Consider the following 20,136-nt stretch of genomic DNA (forward strand, 5'->3'; position numbering starts at 1 on the left):
ATCTCGTGTGATAATCTGAGAGAAGGTTCTCTCCTGACAAATGGTCAACTGTCAACCCATATATACTAAATCTCAACAGTATCAAATGTACCATCTCTACCTCCATTACCTTAGTAGTGTGTTGGGCTCCAAAAGAGAAAATCATTCTGTTCTAGCACCAGAATGAATGTATATATATTTTGTTTTTTAAATATCAAGACTTGAGGCGAAAGCTTCCATTGCATCCTGACATTTTGTTTAATCAGTATGAAGAGCAGCATACTGGCATCACGCTGATTGAAGCTGAAACCAGGTGGGAATATTAGCCCTGACTGGTTTCACATTGATAATTGCACAGGGTCGTATCTCAGCCCACCAAGCACCTATCTAAGTGGACACTGGGCCCTTTCCTGAGGTATTTCTATGTAGTGGATCCCTGCAAGGTACAGGACTGCGATCCCCAAGCACCTGGGAGGCAGGGAGTGCCCTGGAGTGGTTCTCCAGACAAGGGTAAGTGTTCTGTCACACTTTTTTTTAAACTTAAGTCTTCCTGCCCACTGTGAGACAACGAGGAAAGGCTTACCTCCCAATTGCCCCTTCTTGCCACCCACCCCCAAAGGTTTAACGTTGTAGAATGCCCACTAAGTGCTACAGAATAGCTATAAAACAAAAACTGGTGGCTCACACTCATAATGCCCCAGGAGTCTTTCTACTCTGCCCGAGTAGGCAGACTAGAGGAATTTACCTCCAGTCCACCCCCAGTGGAGGCGGAAAGCAGACTACAAACCAACAATATTATTAAAAGAAATTGCGGGTGTCATCAGGATGTATGCCCACTTATAACTGGCCCAACAGTTTTCCACATTATTCAGAGTAGATTGGGGCATGGAGAATGGCAGTGAGGTTAGGAGTGAGCACTGCCCAGCCTGTGCGCCACCCAGTAATGTCCCCATCAGTCTTTTAGCCCCAAGGAGGTAAAAAGTCCATTACATACCAGGGATAGTATTAAAAGTAGGTGTCCAAGAGCCTTTAAGCCCCCCTGGGGGCTTATTGGGGGAGGGGTTACCCCAGTCTCGAACCCCCACCCACTCACCTTCAGGAGGAAGAGTACAAAGGCCATTAGACTCCAGTGAAAATAATCCAAAAATGTAGTTGTAGGCATGAAGGCCGCTCACCCAGGCATCAGGCCGTGCCCCAATCCATAATGACCCCACATTGTATCTGCCCTCCCCACACTATCCAGAGGGGCAGAAAGCACATGAGCACCACGGATAGTATTTTAAACAAGCATTTGCAATGCAACGGGTCTCGCGTTTGCTCATGTTAGAGCTAATAGTGTTGTAAACTCCTAACCAGTCTTTTCACTCGTAATTAAACCTATCGGCAAAACTGCAATTATGTACATAACCGGAAAAAGTGCAATTAACTGTGTAACAAGGTCGATATGCAAAGCGCTAAACTTCTGCCCAGCGAGATCGCACTGCGAAAATAGAGAAAAAGTAGTCCACGAACCGGACGGAAAACAGCAAGCCTCATATGTTTTCTGTACTTGGTCAATGCGCTCGAGGAGGGCTAACCACCGGTAAAGGCATGACGTATGCGTGCCTTCCACTAATTAAATCAAGTAGATTCTAACAAGCCCACGAACCAATGAAAGACACTAATGTGACATGGACGGGGCTCTGAGCCCTTTTTAATTCCTAAAGCGTCTCGCTTAGCGAAACGCATGCGCAAGCTTTTGTCTCTCAATCTCTTTATTTCAATGTAAATATAACTATATTAGCCTTTGTCTTTACATTGGGCTGCCTGCTGTTTCCGGCAGCCTGCCTGTCTTTGTGACTATCTCTGTCTATAGTGAAACCTATTACTATGTTGATCCTCTCTGCCTCTGTCCAGTTACCTTTATATGCAAATACAGTACCACAAAAGTGACAGGTGATAATTGTTCTCCAGTACCTACAAAGATCTGAATTGCTCAGCAGCTCGAAGCTTCATAGTTTGCCACCCATAAAATCAGTCAAACAAGGTGATCAGCAAAGTGTCCTCAGTCAGTACTACTCATGACTAAAAAATGCACAAGGAGACACGAGGCTGAACATACGATAGCCAGTCTAAAAGTGTTTTCCCATCATATTCAAAAAGATTGCTTGTGGTGAAAAAATAACTTCGAACCCTCATGGATCACAGTGCTGGACAATATGAGAAAAGAGGAGAGGTGTAAGCCTAGCAGAAAGAGCTTGAAAATCACTGTGTTTAAATGTTAATGTTCTTGGGTTCATGGGTTAGTGTTCACGGGTGCGCTCACATCTGCATTGGTGGAATGGTCTCTAGATGGCACTCAAAGAAGTATATCCTCCAGGTTAGTGTTCTGCTTACACTATGAGTGCAAACACGTCATCCATGAGTGTAAAATCATCTCATCAACAAGTCACAATTGCGTCTTTCATGACAAGGTGCAATACCATCTACATGTGTTCTTACAAATTCCATGTCTCCATGGTCATGCTAAGAGGTGATCGTCCTGACCACAGGTGGTGACCTAGAATATGCTAGTGTACAGGGCAGTACAGTGACTATGGATGTGAGTGCTTGAAAGAGAGCTTAAGTATGTATAGACCATCACCAGAAACAAGGATATAACTTGTCTAGCTTGCACCTCACTCTGCATCAGCATGCAAGACTTACAGTAGTTCATGTTGTCTCCTTTCGCAAAGACATTCAGCTAAAATATGATTCGTTTGCACTAAGCATTAAAGCAAGTCACTCCCCTTCCATGGGATGACCTGGCGCGTGCTATTTCATTTGAAATGATATGAAAGCTAAAATGCTCTACTTGAAGGATGTGATTGGTTCCGTCTCCTGCCAGCGGAACTGGATGTTTTCGAAGGGATCAACACAAACGTCACGAGTTCCTCCCAGAAACAGAGATTGTGAAAATAGAGAAAAAGTAGTCCACAAACCGGACGGAAAAGAGCGAGCCTTGCATGTTTTCTGTACTTGTTTGATGCGCTCGAGGGGGGCTAACCACCGGGAAAGGCATGACGTATGCGTGCCTTCAACTAATGAAATCAAGCAGATTCCAACAGGCAAGCCCACGAACCAATGAAAGACACTGACGTGACGTGGACAGGGCTCCGAGCCCTTTTTAATTCCTAAAGCGTCTCGCTTAGCGAAACGCAAGCGCATGCGACGCAGGCTCGACCCTAAAAAGGGGGTGGGATAGCCCATTCCATAATGGGCCCCACCTTATAACGGGCCCACCAGCCTTTACACCCCTCTCCTCCGGGGGGCACAAAGCCCACCATATCCACAGATGTTTTAACAATAAAAAACAAATGAGGTTGGTGCCGTCAGGCATCGGGCAATACCCCCTACTCGTAAAGCTTCAGTAGTTTTCTGCCTTCTGCTCTCCCCTATGGGGGAGGATAGAAGGATTTACCCCCATTTTGCCCCCATGGGTACAGAAAGCCCTGTGTATGCCAGGGATACTTAAAAACACAATAGGGTGGGGCTGGTCTGTTCTGCCATCAGACACACACCTCCACCGCTAAAGCCCCAACAATTTTTCTCCTCCTTGGGGCCTAGGGCAACTCCTTTCCCATGAAAGTCAAGGGGAAACCTGAATTCTTTTCCTTATAGTTTTGACATATGGGTCGGCAGAGATGAGGTAAATCTGTTTCTTCTCACTTGCCATGGTGAAGAGCCTCACTCGGGCTCTGGGCCAGCTAGCAACCAGGGGTCCCTGTGAAACCTGGACATTTATAAACCCTAGAGATCCAGGCAAATCCCGGTTGGTGTGGCTTGAGTGGATTCCACTGCTGTTTCCTTACCCAGCAAACCTCAAATCTTTGCTAAAACCACATATTTCTCTCACATTTCATTGAGAGAAAGTTTCCAAATCTCTGGGGATCCACAGAATTCCTACCTCTGTGTGTTCTGAAAAAAATAGTTGTGTCTGGGCCAATTACCTGCAACTAAAACAGACCAAACTAGGGACCATAAGATGAATGGATTGGTTTCCTTGGTCACAGTTTTCATTCTTTCCCGTCATAGACAATAGGCCCAGCCAAACTATTGTTTTTTTAATTGGGAAATGTGTGGGAACGCTGGCTGGGCGAAATTTTATTAAGTTTCCCCCCACAAAAATGTGAGGTAAGTGCATGATTTTAGCCACCATTTGAGGTTTTCATGGCGTTCTATGTAAGAAAACTTTGCGGGATCCACACAAGTGATACTACCTTGCACTCCTTACCACCCATCAAGGCAAGACGTGCATATAAAAACATCACCTATTTCTATGTTTTCCTGCATGATTGTATTATTATTATTAGTTTCAGTGGTTAGTTTCCTTGGGAAAAGCATGAGTGATCTACACAGTGACATCTTGATTAATTAAAAATGGTCTACTTTTCAGAAATGTATAGTTTTCCTGATTCAACAATGGGGCTTATCCCTCTTTCCACCTCAAATCATAAGTAGGCAGAAACCACTTAGAAAAAAATGCAAAATAATGTGATTCAAAATATATATTTTTTAAAGTTTTTACTCTGCTAGTTCCTAAAAACTGTGAAAATGGTTATCTTAGTTCGACAACCCGTCTGATGATGACGTATTCATGGGATAAACTAACCCTGCCTTGCACAGCAGTTTTTTCCTCAAACAAACCAAATTTTCTTCTGTATTTTGAATATTTTTTCAGTTCCTTCAGGAGAATCCACAATTCATTAGTATCTTTCAAATCTACAACACATGAGGAAAAGAGGACACAAAGTTGGCCTAAAAACTTTTGTAGAAAAGAATGTTGTGAAGGCGTACGAGCAAAGTGCCCTGAATATTAAAAAAGGGGGAATAGGGGCTCAGCACTGGGAAGGAGTAGTGCATCTGTGGGGTTGAACTCTTTTCTGAGTTGCAGTGCAGAGCTTTTCACGTGCCTGCATGAATGTGTGTGTTTGTGTGTGTGTCAGGGTAAATTAGAATTGTTTCTCTTGCGCTTAGCTAGTTTCTATAAGGGGTCCCCATCCTGTGTTTCTTTGAGTTATTTTTTATGTTTTACTGGATCCTAGCTCTTGCCTTCTAATCACACAGCTATGGTAGCCTATGACACAACAGGTTTTAGTGTGCCATCATTGACCATTTATAGCCGCTGGCCCTTATGACCTCTCCTTTTCTTAGTTCATCCATTACACTCTTGTGCTAACACTAGTATAAGGTTTCTTCAGAACAACTTTCCTTGCATGCAGACTTACCTTGCCCTGACCCATGAGATTTTTGATTTATTCACAAGGAAAAGGATTTGAATGAAATCAACACCACATACGTCACTATAGCTGATAGCAAGCTGGTGCTAAATCTCTGCATCTGTACCAGTTTGCAAGAAAAATTGTGAGTGGACTATCTTTCTGTGCATATTCCTGCTGGGCTCCCACATTGTTTTGATTAATAGATTGCATGTAGCTTGAGCTGGTATCTTCACTTTTATCATATGTTAGAAATGTTCCAGGGAATTATTGTGACCTTTTATTCCCAAGATTACCCAGGAACTGACGTTGGCCAGCCACCAAAACTCCACATCCAAAGAGAACCTTCCTTGCTTGGAGAGGTGACCTTAGTCCTTGGAAGTTGATTCGAGGTTTAATTAGAGTGCTTTCTTGTATGCCTTTCCTGACACACCTCTGATACAGAGACTTCTACACCCCTCTGATACAGAAGATCTCATACAGTCCTGTGTGCTCTCTGATCCTGGTGATCCTGCACACATTCCCCGCAAAGTACACCTCAATCCACATAGCTTGATCTATGGTACTTCAATGCACTCGATCTGCGGAAGCAGGTGATGTTATCTTTGCAGCCCAAAAACCTTCCCCAAAGTCAGTCTGTGTTGAGCATTGGAAGAAATATCTTGCCTGTTGTGGTTCTTCTCATACTGACCCTTTGGATGCTAAACCTTCAAATGTGTTATTGTTTGTTCTTTCATTGGCCTTGCAAGGACTTGCAGTGGCCATAGATAACAGCAATCTGTCTGGCCTTTTTGTATCTATCTGAGGAACCTTCTATATTTCCATCACCTATTATAATGAGCTTTTCAAATGTTCGATTCATATGTTTCCTCTGAAGCGGTTTGTCATGCTACAAGGGGACTTGAACTTTCTTGTGCATATACCTTTTGTGCCACTGCGAGCTGCTCACTGTGACTACTGAGAATCACAGCAGTTTTCCTGGTTGCCATCTCCTGTGTGCGCAGTATAACTGAATTGCAGGTGCAACCTTTCCCAAAGTTGTGACTAATTTCACATCAGTCAGTCGATCATTCTGACAGTGTTTGCTACATTGATTGCACACAAACCTATTGTGTAGCTGGTCAGCTCTTTGAGGGACTCTGGAGCAAAGAAAGGGAAGGCGGTGCGGAGAAGGACCCTGTCAGGCTGGATAGTTCTCTACATCTAAATCTGCTACATGCTAGTAAAGATGCAGCCCCCTGAAGGCCTGCAGGCTCAGTACACCATGGCTACTACAATACATTGGTGAGGTGGATGCTGACTGTGGTCATGTGCTAGGCTGTGTCACATATTAGAGCACACATTCACAAACACGTCTGTCTCGATTGTCGGGTCCGACAGGAGGGCCATTTTGCTCCCGAGGTCCACTGAGACTACCTATTCTCAGTCCACTCAGCGGACCGTCCACCTTCGGGAGTTACTACTATCTATCTATCTATCTGTCTATCTATATATCTACTATACAGGTGAGGATTCTACAGTTGGAAGTGTCCATCAGAAGAACAAGTGTCTGTTTGCCAAATATTAAAAGTGTAAAAGTATTAAAATGAGGCATAGCTCCTCTCCCTGTCAACATTGTGGTAACTCTGATGGCAGGTGGTCTGGGACTGCCCATGCATAGTGGTTTATTGGCTGCTGATTCATGAGAAAATAGTTGTGGTAGTGGGCCATCAAGTGACAATAGAACCCAAGGCTGTGATTATTGGGGTCATTGATCAATCGGATGAAAATATTACTATCAAGACCTTGGTGGGCATCGGTGTTATGTTCTATAAATGCGATATTGCTAAGCATTGGAGAAGCAGTAACCCTCCCATGGTGACGGAATGGCAGAGGGGTACGGATACTTGTGAGTTGGCAGAGAAAGCAGTAAACTGAACGTGGGGAAATATTATATAACATGTAACGCCTGGACCAGATTGAATGTTTCCTTTTTCAGGGTGAGAGATGTGCGGAGTCATTTTCGACTCTGTGTATAGGTATTATTGGAAATTATGATTTTTCTCCTTGTTGTGTCTGAGTCAGAAGCAATGCCTGAATTATTTACTGGTTTTGCTGTTTTTGTTTTGAAAACCATTATAAAAGTATATTATATAAAAAAGGAGACGTGCCATTGTCTAAAAATGCTGTGCTTAAATTGGCAAAAACAAGGATCAAACGACCCATCTAAAAAATGTATATAGAAATTAAGCCTTGGATTGGCCTACCAGCTTTGGCACTGCATTGGCTACTTCTTAGGCAGATGTGCACGTGTGCCTGATCAAAGTGCTGCCTTTCACATTGAAGAGAGCCAGTAGTTGAAGTAGGGTGAGCTATTGCCCCTTACTTTATGGTGTGCTGGGTGGAACATATGGGACACAGCAACAGACCAGTGGCTGAAGAGGGATGGTGAAATGCGCTGTAAGTAAGTATATTAAAATATGATTTAAATAGAATGTAAAGATCAAGGCTCAGGCCAGACCTAAATATGCACAGAGTTCAAGCCTATGTTTCCAGACCCCCAATCCCTAGGGAATGTGTTATGGATAAACTTGCCAAAGATGTTTGCAATAAGCTATTATATCCCTTCCGCTGATTAATATGAAAAGTTTTGGGGTTTTTTTGCAGTCACCTCCTTGATGTAATGTAGTGTGGTTTCTTTTGGAGATCATCGAATTGGTCTTCGGAGGCAATGAGGCTGTGAATCACTTTCTGATTGCCATGCTTTGCACGGGGCAGGTCCTCCATCCAGTGCCTGTGCTCAGTCTGCCAGAGATAACCGCTTTAAGTGACATTTTCAAGGCTTGTTTCTAAGGCTGGTGGCTACATTGGCATGCTCACATAAGCACCATGCTCCAGAGGCGTTCTTGTAGAGTGATTCATAGCTTGGTCTAGAGTTTCTGTGAAACCTGTTTGTCATGACTTAGGTTGGCAAGTGAAGTTTCTTCTTCTGCCTCTTTACTCTGTGGGCTAGAATGTATCCATAAGTTATGAATGGGAGAGAGGCAGGTTATAGGAGTTTAATAAAGTTATTTGTATAGTGTTTGTTCCCTCCAGTAACCACAGAGTCATTGAACAAAGCAATATGGACGGGGTAGCTAGTGAGATTGTGTATGTGTAAGGGAAGGATGCGTGCCCACCCTTGACACATCCAAGAACCTGGTACTGGGCATACAAATCTCTACTTAACAATTATAGTAGCATTTTATTTTCTCACCACTAGGTGCCAGTTACCCACATGCCAATGGTAGAGTTCCCGTGGCTATCACCTAAAGTCACCTAGAAGACTTAGTTGGTCCTGTAGGAATTCACACCTGTAACCTTTGTGTTCAACACTCATCTCTTGAATATCATTGACCCACTGAGAGTGCCTTTCTGTAATAAAAACAAATTAGAACGAAGCAGCATTTATTGATAAAGTTAAGACTTGCAAAACGTGGTAAACACTAGTATTATTCTTAGTTAAAATATGTATAAAGTTTTCATATTCTGAACAGATGTCGTTCTACTTTTCAGTCTGTCCAACTCTGTATGCAATTGTATTCTTTTTGAATTGTACAATGGTAGTTTTTCCCAGGCAAATGTATGCCTGTCAGTTTACCATTCTTATCATGGTTCACAAATGTGTTTTATTTTAGGTAGAAAATGCTGGCATGAGTCAAGGAAAGAGTCGTCATCTCCTGAAATCAAAATGAGACGGGTATGTGCTTTTTCAGGAAAATAATACATGTACAGTGTATATAAAATAATATACCACTTTACCTACTTTGCGTTTCATGTCTGTGCCTACTATTGTAGTGTCCAAACCCTCCTCGTTTTAATATCACAACTGAAATAACCGAAATTAAAACACAACTAACTGACCCCACATTGGTAACCTTTGCTCCACATGAATATGCTGATCTTCTCCATCAAAACAAAACAACTTTAAGAAACTGGGGCATACAAATCGCACACTTTGTCACAGATACCTACTCACCAGCATATGGGAGTTCCACAAAATCAACTTCTGTATTAAAAGGCGCAGTAGGCCGACAAGCAAACACGAGTCTGAGCGCCACAACTGACCAACGAATAAACAAAAATTTATCATCGCAGTGCTATCGGCCCCCAATGGTTTGGGGCTGGCTTCCAGCAACTCTTTCTATCAGGGATCCAGTCGAATGAAATACTGAGAACACAAGGACAGAATTTTAAATGGGACTTGCGTTAAAAATATGTTCCTGGAATCAGGGTGGCTTAACTCAAAAGATAAACAACCAAAGCCCGATGGGTTACTTGCAAACATTTCAGGTTCTTGTGTTGCAGGGTACTTGTCCACAGATAGGATTTGTAGAATATATGAGCCCGGCGATAAAGACTGAAAAACAAGGCACCTAAAGGGCGGTCTCACCTGTATTCTCCCCTGCCTCCTACAAGTTGTAAGATGAGCCAGGGAACCTGCCATTAAGCATTAAAGGGTGGACTGCAGATCCATAGTCTCAACTGATATTTATTAATACATATATCAATCCTCCTAAGAAGAATAAAAGAATAATGCTGGTAAGGTTAAGTGAAGTAATAATGGATATCAAAACGGAGTACATAAATTCAGAAATTTTGATGATAGGAGATATTGATGCCAATTTATTCTGTAGCCAAGATGACAAATTCAGTCATTATGAGGCAGGCTGTTTACGGGCAAGTACTAATTCAGGCCCTGCCACGTAAGCTCGCCTGGATAAAGTTGGGAGAAGTTTTTTTACTTTCTGCCCAATAGCAGGATTGAGAGTGTTAAATGGCAGGTTTGCAGACGACACTCCTCCATCATGGACACAGGCTTCTGAGAAACGCATCTCATATTGCAAGCGAGCGCCTGGATACCATATCGGGTGATTAGCCGCACTTTATAAATCCTGATTGATTGATTGATATTTGGATTACACAGTGACATCTATTACTTTATTTGTACATATCCTGCAATGTGGAATTGAACATCGATCTGAATGTGACCATCACCTGCAGGTTGTCATCTTATCCACTACAATATAAGCACAGCACACATCTAAAGCACTATTGATAGACATGCACAATACAAATTTAAAAAGGCTACACTGTAACGAAGCGGGCCTACCAGCCATTATCGAGCAGAGCATAGTATCTTTTGCCAGAATGGCAGCTGGGAAAAGTTTATTGAATACATAACATCAACATTCCCCAAAAAGGGTAGAGCTGTTGGCTACCCCCTGAAAGAAAAACACCAGAATAAAATCGCCTCCCCCCCCAAGAATTAAGTGCATTAAAAAGCAGCTAAACGGGCATCTCCGCTTATTGCGAGGTGGCTCCTGTAAAATTAAAACACGGGTATTACATGGCATAGGCTTTAAACGTCTACTGACTCTTTCAGAGTGTACCTCTGTCATCTGAAAGAGTCTGTTGGACTTCAACAGCTTTAAAACTGTGCACCTTTGCAATTTAACTATCTTTTGTCCATCAAAAGGTCTCACAACTGAGACTGCTGGAGCCTGTAGAGTGAACGGGCTTCATGCATAACTTTTCTTATTTTAAGTCCACGGCCACATATTTGCATTTTTAAGGAATAAAAAGCTTGATTGTTGAAACCGAAACATTTCAGTCCATGTTTGCATATTAAAATATTGTAACTTCACCAATCACACTGCTCAGTGCCCTTCCCCTGTTGATACTATAATCTTAGATTAGATTTTGCCCATTTCACTCCTATTATTGCACCGCAAAGCTTTTTCAAAGCCACAGTGGCTATAGAAACCGCAGTGTTTTTATTTTGATCTGTGTATCCCTACAATGTTATGCAATCCAGGCCTCCTTCAGTGGACAAGGCAAGTATTTTGCCCTTACTTTTCGAGCTCGCTCACTCTGGCTGCAACTCCTTGTAATAAAGCTCCAATGAAGAACACAGTGAATGATCCCACCATCTGACTACCCTGACCATCATGCAATGTCATTATGAGTTATAAGGCCTGGATTGGGCTTGCATCCTGTGTTGAGCAGCTCGCATGAACTTTTGTCATATCTGCTGGGTTTGGTAAAGTTGAGTCTGAAATATGCTTCCATAAGACAGTATCTGGTGGCAATAACTTGCTGCGAGGAGGGAGTTGGCCTTGATAATCATAGTCATTTAACCTGTGATATATGGCTTTATGAAGCATGTGAGAGAAATGCCCTTTTTGCAGGATCACCACTACCCCACTTTCTGCGTCATTTTTAGACTGATGCTTGGAAATGTATGTACAATTGTCTAATACCTTATTTGCATATTTAACTTACCTATACGTCCCCAGTATATGGTACAGAATGTACCCAGGGCTAATAAGGGAAATGATATTAGTGGACTACATCACTTAATTGTACCACAACTGCAGGTAAATAGTGAAAACATGACTCTAGGTCTTTTACGGAAGTCTAGTCTGGAATCTTTTAAACTACCAACCCGATGTGGTAAAATAAATTATAGTGGCAAGTTTAATATTTATATGTCACCCCCAAAGACAGGGTGCTAAATATTAAAAAGGAGGACCTGTGTTTCTTACCTTTTACATGTCCTGATAGTGAAAACTCATCATTGTTATTATCACGGTAACAAGGCTGGTAGTCCCATTGGCTAACATGGGGTTTCACTAGCCTGGCCGCTAAATGCTAACTTCCATTTGGGACCACCAAGCACAGTTCTTCAAAGTATCAAATTAATCGTTAAAGTAAGCTCACCTTATTGTTCCTAACTCACCTTAAGTTGGATTTTAGATACCTTGTGAAATAAAGGAGGCTTTAGAAAGTCACCCCTTTCTTACACAGTTCTGGTGGCTGTTTCTGATTAACTACAGTAGTCGTCACCTAGGACAGCCTTCTGGTGTCATGCCAGAAGGTGTGAAGTGCTCCTGGGAATGGGGAACAAAAGGTCTGATGTTGGGAGGAGTTGAGACTTCCTTAAAAGAGGGACAGAGGGCTGTGGCAACAGGAGACCTAGCTTCCAAGAGGCAGCTGCCTCTGATAAGCATATGAGAGTCATACTGTAGCCTGCCCATCCCTTTGTTTGGGTGGACAGCCTGGCATCTCTTCCAGAGGGGAAAAGGTCAATGCAGAACCTGTTTTCCGTGGAAAATTGCTTATTATACTGGACACGCCTCGGGGGAGTGCCCATAGCTCTGACCCAGGAAAGAATGCATGGTAAGGTTATAGTTTCTGAAATACTATCTTTATTGTTTACCTATAATGTTGGTAATAGTCTGTCTAGCTTGCCGTGTTAGGTAGACTACTTACTTCTATTATGATTTGTTTATTTATGATGTTTTTTTAACGTATTCGGAGTTGTATTCTACTTCGGTTGCTGGCTGTTTTCCCGAGTGCGTGGATGCTCCATTAAATGCATTTACTACACAACGTATTGGCTTCTGTACGTACCACATTTTGGTGACAAGTTTTTGGGAAGACTTGGGAGCATCCATTTTCAACACTGCAAATACTTATTTGAAGCACAGTGGAGAACAAGGATTATTGTCAAGCAACAGTTCCTGATGGATTGCTCCTAAGGTGTTATTTGTAGCAACCAGGTCATCCTAAAGACACTACCAAGGACTGTAGTGGGCTGGAATTTGGCTATTTTAATTTGGTTCACATTACCGTCACGGAGGAGATGACGACAGTGCGCGCCTTCTGCACGCGAGTAGGAGAGAGACCTTGCACATCGTGTGTGTGTGTGTGTGTGTGAGACATCTCCTGTCAGCCATTGCAGTTTGTGGACAGCGCGATCTACGCGAGTGCAACACGTGTTAAGCTGACAGTCGCCGTCTTTTCTGCAAGTGTGCAAGGAATCAGATGCCTGAAGAATACGTTGGTGGTTATCGACATATTTAGCGTATTAATTGATGCCATTGGATTCATTTTATTTGGTCTAAGGTATTTTAAGCAGGAATTGTGGAATATGGCAGGAATATTGCCATATTTATTATTTGTAATCCTACATTAGCATGAGCGCTACTTGTGAAAATTCTCCTCCTCCATATTTTAGTGGACCTAATTGGCCAAGCATGAAATGGGAGAAGTGGCTGAGACATTTCAAAACTATATGATGGCTATTAGTGGGAATTCTTTTGGGGCAGAGAGGAAATAGGCACTGTTACTTAATTTAATAGGGATGGAAGCATAAGATATTTTTGAGCATTTACCACCTCTGACACCACCACACGGAGTGGAAGCTGGAGACTGATTGTTTCTCTGAAACTTTAGGTAGACTTATGAAAAGATTTAATGAGGAGCCACAGATTGAATTGGAAACATTTTATTTTTATACTAGACATCAGCATCTCAATGAGTCAGTTTAGTCATACGTTTCAACTTTAAGAGCACTTGCTACTGATTGTGCTTTTGGGGCTTAAGTGGATACGTATATCAGGGATCAGTTAGTTATATGATGCTCTAAGAAGAAAATCCAAGAGCAACTTTTACAGCAACAGAATCCTTCATTGCAGGAAGCAATTAATATTGCTAAAAGTGTGGAACAATCTCTCAATTCTTTTAAAACCATTAATGTTGACAATATTCATCATTAGCAATTATGGATGTTAGCTGGTGCTAAAGGGAAGTTTGTTAAGTTGGAAACAATTACTACCACTACTCCTACTAAATTTCAATGTAATCACTGTGGTTCAAGGCCACATTCAGCTCAAGATCAGTCCTTTTGGGTCAGTGTGCCTACTTACATCCAAACTTGTCAGTTGTTCATGAAAATATAAATAGTGAAGTAGGATATGTGTTGTTTTCTGTGTGCATGGAGAAAACAGGGCATGTATAACTCGTACATGTGAAGATCAATGTAGTTTAGTTCAAGTAGGTGTAGGTGAGTGTGGTGTAAATCAAAAGGAAGTGGGTGCAACTCATGTTTGTAGTCTGTAAGGCCAAAGGTCTGTATGATGATGTGGATAATTATCCCTGTGTGCCTCCCATGTGTGAAATATGTATTGATGGGAGAATGTTGGAAGTTATGGCTGGTCTGGGTTCTCCATACACCAATATTTCAGATGTTCATTTCTACAAAAATTGATGTGACCAAAAAATGGAAACCAGTGATGTTTGTGTCTGGTTCTGGCAGCAAAAAGATTACCATGATTGGTTATTTTGTGGCTGAGATTAGATTCAAACACAGATCCATTTTTGGAAAAGTGTAAGTTGCAGTGGATGGCTTGCAAGTGTTGGGTTGGAGACATCAAGGAAAATTCAGTATAACGCTTAATCCAAATGCAAAAGTTCAAGTGTACATGGTGGAAGATGTGTGGTTTGTTCAGGACATGTGGTGTGAACAAGATAGATTGGAAGGTTTGCTGGAAAAAACATAAAAGTCTCTTCCGAAAAGAACTTGTGAAGGGTTTTACACATTATATTCAGTTAAAGAATGATGTTTTACTTATCAAACTTGAGTTAAGGCATGTTACACTTTCTGTTAGGAGTGGTTGTCTAAGATACTTTAGGATATTTGTGAAGAGTGAGTGCTTGCACTGGTGAATGCTTCTGAATGGGTTTCTTTGATTGTTTTGGTCAAAACAATAAATACAGGAGAATGTGTGTAGATCTAAGGTCAGTCATTAAACGCATTTTGATGGATTGTCATCCATTACCACAAATTCAAAAATAGCTTGCAAAGTTGAATGGAGCAAAGCATTTTACCACTATTGACATCAAGGCTGCTTATCATCAAGATCAACTGACAAATGATTCTCAACATATTACCACTTTTATCACACCAGGTGGGGCATTCAGATACATCAGGATGCCTTTGGACTCGCATCTGCTGTATTAGTATTTCAAAAACTATTGTTTTGTCTGTTTGGGAGCATTGATGGGGGTAATAGTGTTTCAGGATGACATTTTGGTATATTCATATTATGCAGATCAACATTTTAGTCTATTAAGCAAAGTGTTAACCATTTTAGAAGAGAAAGGCATGACAGCACGTTTGAACAAATGCAGATTCTTTATGCATGAAGTTGCATATTTGGGACATACAATTTCAGAGAATGGGATATCTCCAAAGACGGATTTGTTAGAATATATCCAGAATATGAATAAGCCTTTTAATTTGGAACAACCTAAATAATTTCTAGGTTTGTGTAAATATTATTCTAGATTTGTTAAAAGATTTTGTGACTACCTTTACTGTCATTACTTAAAGGGTGTCAGATTTGACTAGTCAGAGGCATATTCAAAGGCTTTCAGTTGTTTGAAAGAGGCAGTTAATAAGTCTCAATGTGTTTCTTCTTTTTCACACCATTGCTTTTGCATCTAGACCTCTATCTGCTTTTGAATCTAGATACTCCACTATTGAGCGGAAAGCTTTTCCTTGTGCTTGGTCTGTGGAGTATTTTCAAATATATATATACCAAGGGAAAGTCTTTTCACTTGAAAATTGATCACACACCTTTGATTTCCTTGTTGTCTAACGATGGTGTGGGTAAAACTTCTTCCAGATTGCTAAGGTTGCTAGCAAAACTGTATGAATATAATTTTATGGTTATTCACATTCCTAGTTTTTAAAGTGTAAGAGGGGATTGTTTATCTGAGACTAAGGATGTTGACATTCCTGAAGAATGTGTGGTAGCAAAGTTAGAGGATGTAGTGCTTTCTGTTGGTCAAGTTCTGTCCAGGGCGGATTGGTTAAATGCTTCTTTGGAAGGTGATACTTTGAAATCTGTTAAAGAGTATTATTATTAATTGATGGCCATTGGAGAAGTCTAAGGAACTTCAGGTTTACTGGAAAGGTAGGAATGAATAGTCAATTGGAAATGATTTATTTGCGAAGGGTGGAAGTTATATTCCTCCACTTGGTGTCAGGAAGAAACTTCTTTCAGTTGCTTATCTTTGCCACATTGGACAGTCGGGTACCATTAAGAAAACTAGAGAATTGTTTTGGTGGCCGTATATCGATAGTGATATTGTCAAGTTTGTGGAAGACTAGCCTTTGTGTCTCAATTCAAATAAAGTGTTGAAAACTCAGCAGACAGTTCTAGTGATAACAAGTTTACCAGATAAACCATGAAAAGATTTAGCTATTGATATTTTAGGACCTTATGAAGCTTTTGAACGTGGCAAAATTTTGAATTGGTGATGATTGATTATTTTTCTAAATGGGTGGAACCTAAGTGGATTTCTTAACCCAACAGGAAAGAGGTTAATATTTTTCTTCAAGAATCTTTCAGAAAAGAAGTTTTTCCAGATTCCGTTACTTCATACCATGGAGTACTTTTTATTCCCTGTAAGTTGCAAGTTTACTTAAGGAATTTAGGTATTAAAAATATCAAGATGGTGTTGCATTCACCAAACATGAATGGTTTAAGGAAAGATTTAACAAGACTTGTGGAAAGAATTCAGTTAGCTATTAAAGTACACATTGATGTTAAACAACATGTAGCAGAGTTATTGAAGCCGTATCATTGTATGCCACGTTATACTACCAAATGTTCTCCATTTTAATTGCTCAAAGGAAGGCGACCTAGGCCTAGAATTAGATCCAAGTTGATTGTCTTGAGGTAATAATGTTTGTGATGTGAAAAATGTTATGACCGTCAGAAAAAATGTAGATCATGGTAAGACAACATGTCAAAAACTAATTTAAGGCGAATAATGAAATGCGCTGGTGATTGGGTTAAAATCAAGTTCCCTGGGCATGTCAGAAAAGGGAGTTCCAACTTTTCCAAGACTTGGAAAATTCTAAGAGTAGGTAAAACCTCAGCTCTCCATCATAATGGTACTTGGTGGAGTTGTTCCAGGTTGGCTAGAGTGAAAAAGGAGATTGGTGATGATTTAGTTGATGTATCTGAACCTGATTTTGCAAGTGATTCTTGTAATACCAATGTCAGGTTGTCACCTGATGGTTCCAGTACTGATGGCAGCATTTTATCGAATTCCAGCATTAGGTACCTTCTTGCATGTGTGGAAACAGAAGAAGGAATATGAAATTACCCAAAATATTTGAAGATTTTATGTTCTGATATATATATTTGGTTGTTAGTATTTACTTTTTTCTTGAAAGTGGGAGGTGTGTGGTAAGATTATAGTTGTAGTATCTGAAATAGTATCTTTACTATTTACCTATATTGTGAGTAATAGCCCATCTAACATGCTCTGTTAGCTTGAGTACTTACTTCTGTTATGATTGGTTTATTTATGATGATTTTTGAATATATTCTCGGTTTTGCATTCTACTGTTTTCCTCTGTGTGTGGATGCTCCATTAAATGCAGTTACAACACAACTTATTGACTCCTGTACTTACAACATAAGGATCCCAACATATTGGAGTCAGGCAGAGAGACGCACTCTGGCGTTGTTTAGTGCCAACCCCACAGGAAGTGGTTTAAGATTGGTTATGGTTGCCCTGTGGAAATATTGCCCACATTGGTTAGGGGGTCCTAACCACACAAACTGAAAATTGGCATAAAAGTGGCACCCCTGGCTTCCAGCTTCACAACACCAATGGAATCTGAAAGAATAGAAAAATTACTACATCTTCTGAACCTGTGGACCTCAGATGGAAAGGCTGCACCAAGAAAGACTGCTCTTGCTGAACCAAGACAGTACTTCAGAAAAAGAAGGGTTCCTCCTGCGGTGGACTTCTTGGCAAGAGACCCCAAGGGCTAGACCTGCTTCTACTTGTTCCAAGGACCATTGAGTGAAGTCCAAGGCCTAGTTGGCTAGCCGTCTGTTAAGCTTCAGGGACACAAAAGCTAAAGAAAAGTGCCCAGCTGAGCAGTTGCCACATTACTTGTTCTTGGCTCCACTAGTGCAGCCCAGAACATCGAGTCCTAGCTCCAAGAGGTGCCCTACTGGTCGTGGGCCCATGGCTAGTGCAAGAGTGTACTCTTTCCCCCTGCCAAACTGCAACTTGTGAGCCTAAAACAAAAGATAACGATTTTTGGGTACAAACTGAGGTTTGCATGTAGCCTCAAACGCTGTTGAGCACAAAGGCTTCCACCAGACTCTGTGTTTCATCTGTCCCCCAACATCAAACTGAACTCTAGGCTCAAGCTGCAGAGGACTCTACCAATGAACCCATCGATGAGAAAAAGCCCCAGAGAAGTGCGAAGGTAAAGGTTTGAATGGGACCAAAACACCGCCTACTTTGGACCTGTGCGCCGTCGTAGTCATCCTATAAAATATTGACTTTGGCCTGGACCCTCTCATTTGAGGCTTATAAATTACCGCTAGAAGAGAAATGCAGTGATTCATAAACCATTTTGGAGTTAATTGCAGTGATTTTTGCACACCTTTAAAAACAAATCATGACTCTGGCTCCCTTCATGGATTTTTGTGGTTTTGGTGTCTGTTTCAAAATACAAATATTTTTATTTTTATTTTTTTATAAATTAGAGTGGGGCTTTTATTGTGTAATGTTTCTTACTTACTGTTTTGGTACTAATTAATGCTTCACAGTTGTTTTCCAATGAATTATGCCTGATTGCTCTTTGCCACAGCTACCCAGGACCTACGGTTTGTTTTAAAGAAAACGAAATCGACCCCCCTCCCTAAAATTTTGTGAATATGGATTTAGTCGATTTTTATTTTCATAGCACTGTGTAGGGCGGTAAGAAGGTTAACACCATTCAAAAGAGTCCTCGGACACAGAGTAGAGGTTTCCAGACTCTGTATTTAATAAGGGTCCACGGCAGGCACAGGAACAACCGTACAGCCTGAAAGTAAGAATCAAAGTGGCCCCCCGAGATCTAGAACCCAAAGGAAAGCTCTACCCGCTTAACGGTACAGAACTCACAAAGCCTAAAAGTAAACTATAAGTAAGCATTGGTAAATAACAAAGAGTACAAAACATAAGGGTACAATAACATAGGGTACAATAACATAGTATGAAGTGTACTACACACTGTCTTTCATTTTATTTTGTCTTCTCTCTATCACACACTTTTCTATTTCTCTTGTCTCGTTTGCTATTTTCTTTTTTGTTTCCCCTCATGAGTTTACATTCAGTCCATTCTTTCTCTCCCCTCACTCTCATCCTTTTTTGTCTCGTCTTTCCACTCAGTCGCCATTATCTCTTTTCTTTTTCTCTTTGTTTCACTCTCTTCTCGTTCCATCCGTCCTTTCATTGTTTAGATGTTTGATATTAGTATTTGCTCTCAAGGTTACTACATGCCACAAAGGCAGGTTCAAACTACTTTTCTATAGTGCATCCAGGTGAATCGCCACTTCTTACTGTAAATTTATGTTCAATTTCATTACGCAACATTAAACCTTTCAAAACTTCACACTTGAATCCTGTTATGACTCTTTTAGGGAGTCCCACTCTCTGAAAAATCCCATCCAAGAATGCTGCAACAGCATCCGCATTTGCACTGCGTACAAACGCAACTTATGGCCACTTTGAAAAGTAGTGGATAGCTACCAACACATACCAAATACCACCATCTTACTCACACACTGGACCCATTATGTCCACTCGTTTGGTTTCCCAAGCCATATCCAGGACAAGAAACAGGATGGAGACATGGATTCATCAACACTTGTGACTTGTCTGCTCCTTCACACTCATCACACACTCTGACAACTCTTTCCACCTCCAAATCCATCCCTGGCCACCAGTAAGTCCCTTTCACCTTCTTCTTACGCTTCACTATGCCTAATTGTCCTTCATGGCATAATTTAACTATTGAGGTCCTCAAACTCTTAGGCGGTACCACTTTTTCACCCCTTAAAACATTGTGGTTAACTGTTAACTCATTACCAACTTCCCAGAAACAATTACACTCCTCCTTCAAAGATTTTTTTATCCGTCCATCCTTCCACCATAACTTTCCTTACATCCACAAATGTTAGGTCATTCTCAAAAGCCTTCTTCCATCCATCTTCGATTATGGCATTCAATTTCACTATGCATGCCCATGCAA

At 41.1% G+C, this 20,136-nt stretch overlaps 1 protein-coding gene across 1 annotated transcript in view; it reads left to right on the top strand.

Annotated features, from left to right (window-relative positions):
• TERF1 (telomeric repeat binding factor 1) overlaps positions 1-20,136 on the top strand; it is a 282,827-nt gene that overhangs the window by 232,547 nt on the left and 30,144 nt on the right. The window contains exon 10 of the mRNA XM_069220352.1: positions 8,873-8,934. Coding sequence (XP_069076453.1) covers positions 8,873-8,934 — 62 coding nt within the window. The remainder of the gene's footprint in view (positions 1-8,872; positions 8,935-20,136) is intronic.

Source organism: Pleurodeles waltl, chromosome 2_2, assembly GCF_031143425.1.
Source record: "Pleurodeles waltl isolate 20211129_DDA chromosome 2_2, aPleWal1.hap1.20221129, whole genome shotgun sequence".
NCBI lineage: Eukaryota > Metazoa > Chordata > Amphibia > Caudata > Salamandridae > Pleurodeles > Pleurodeles waltl.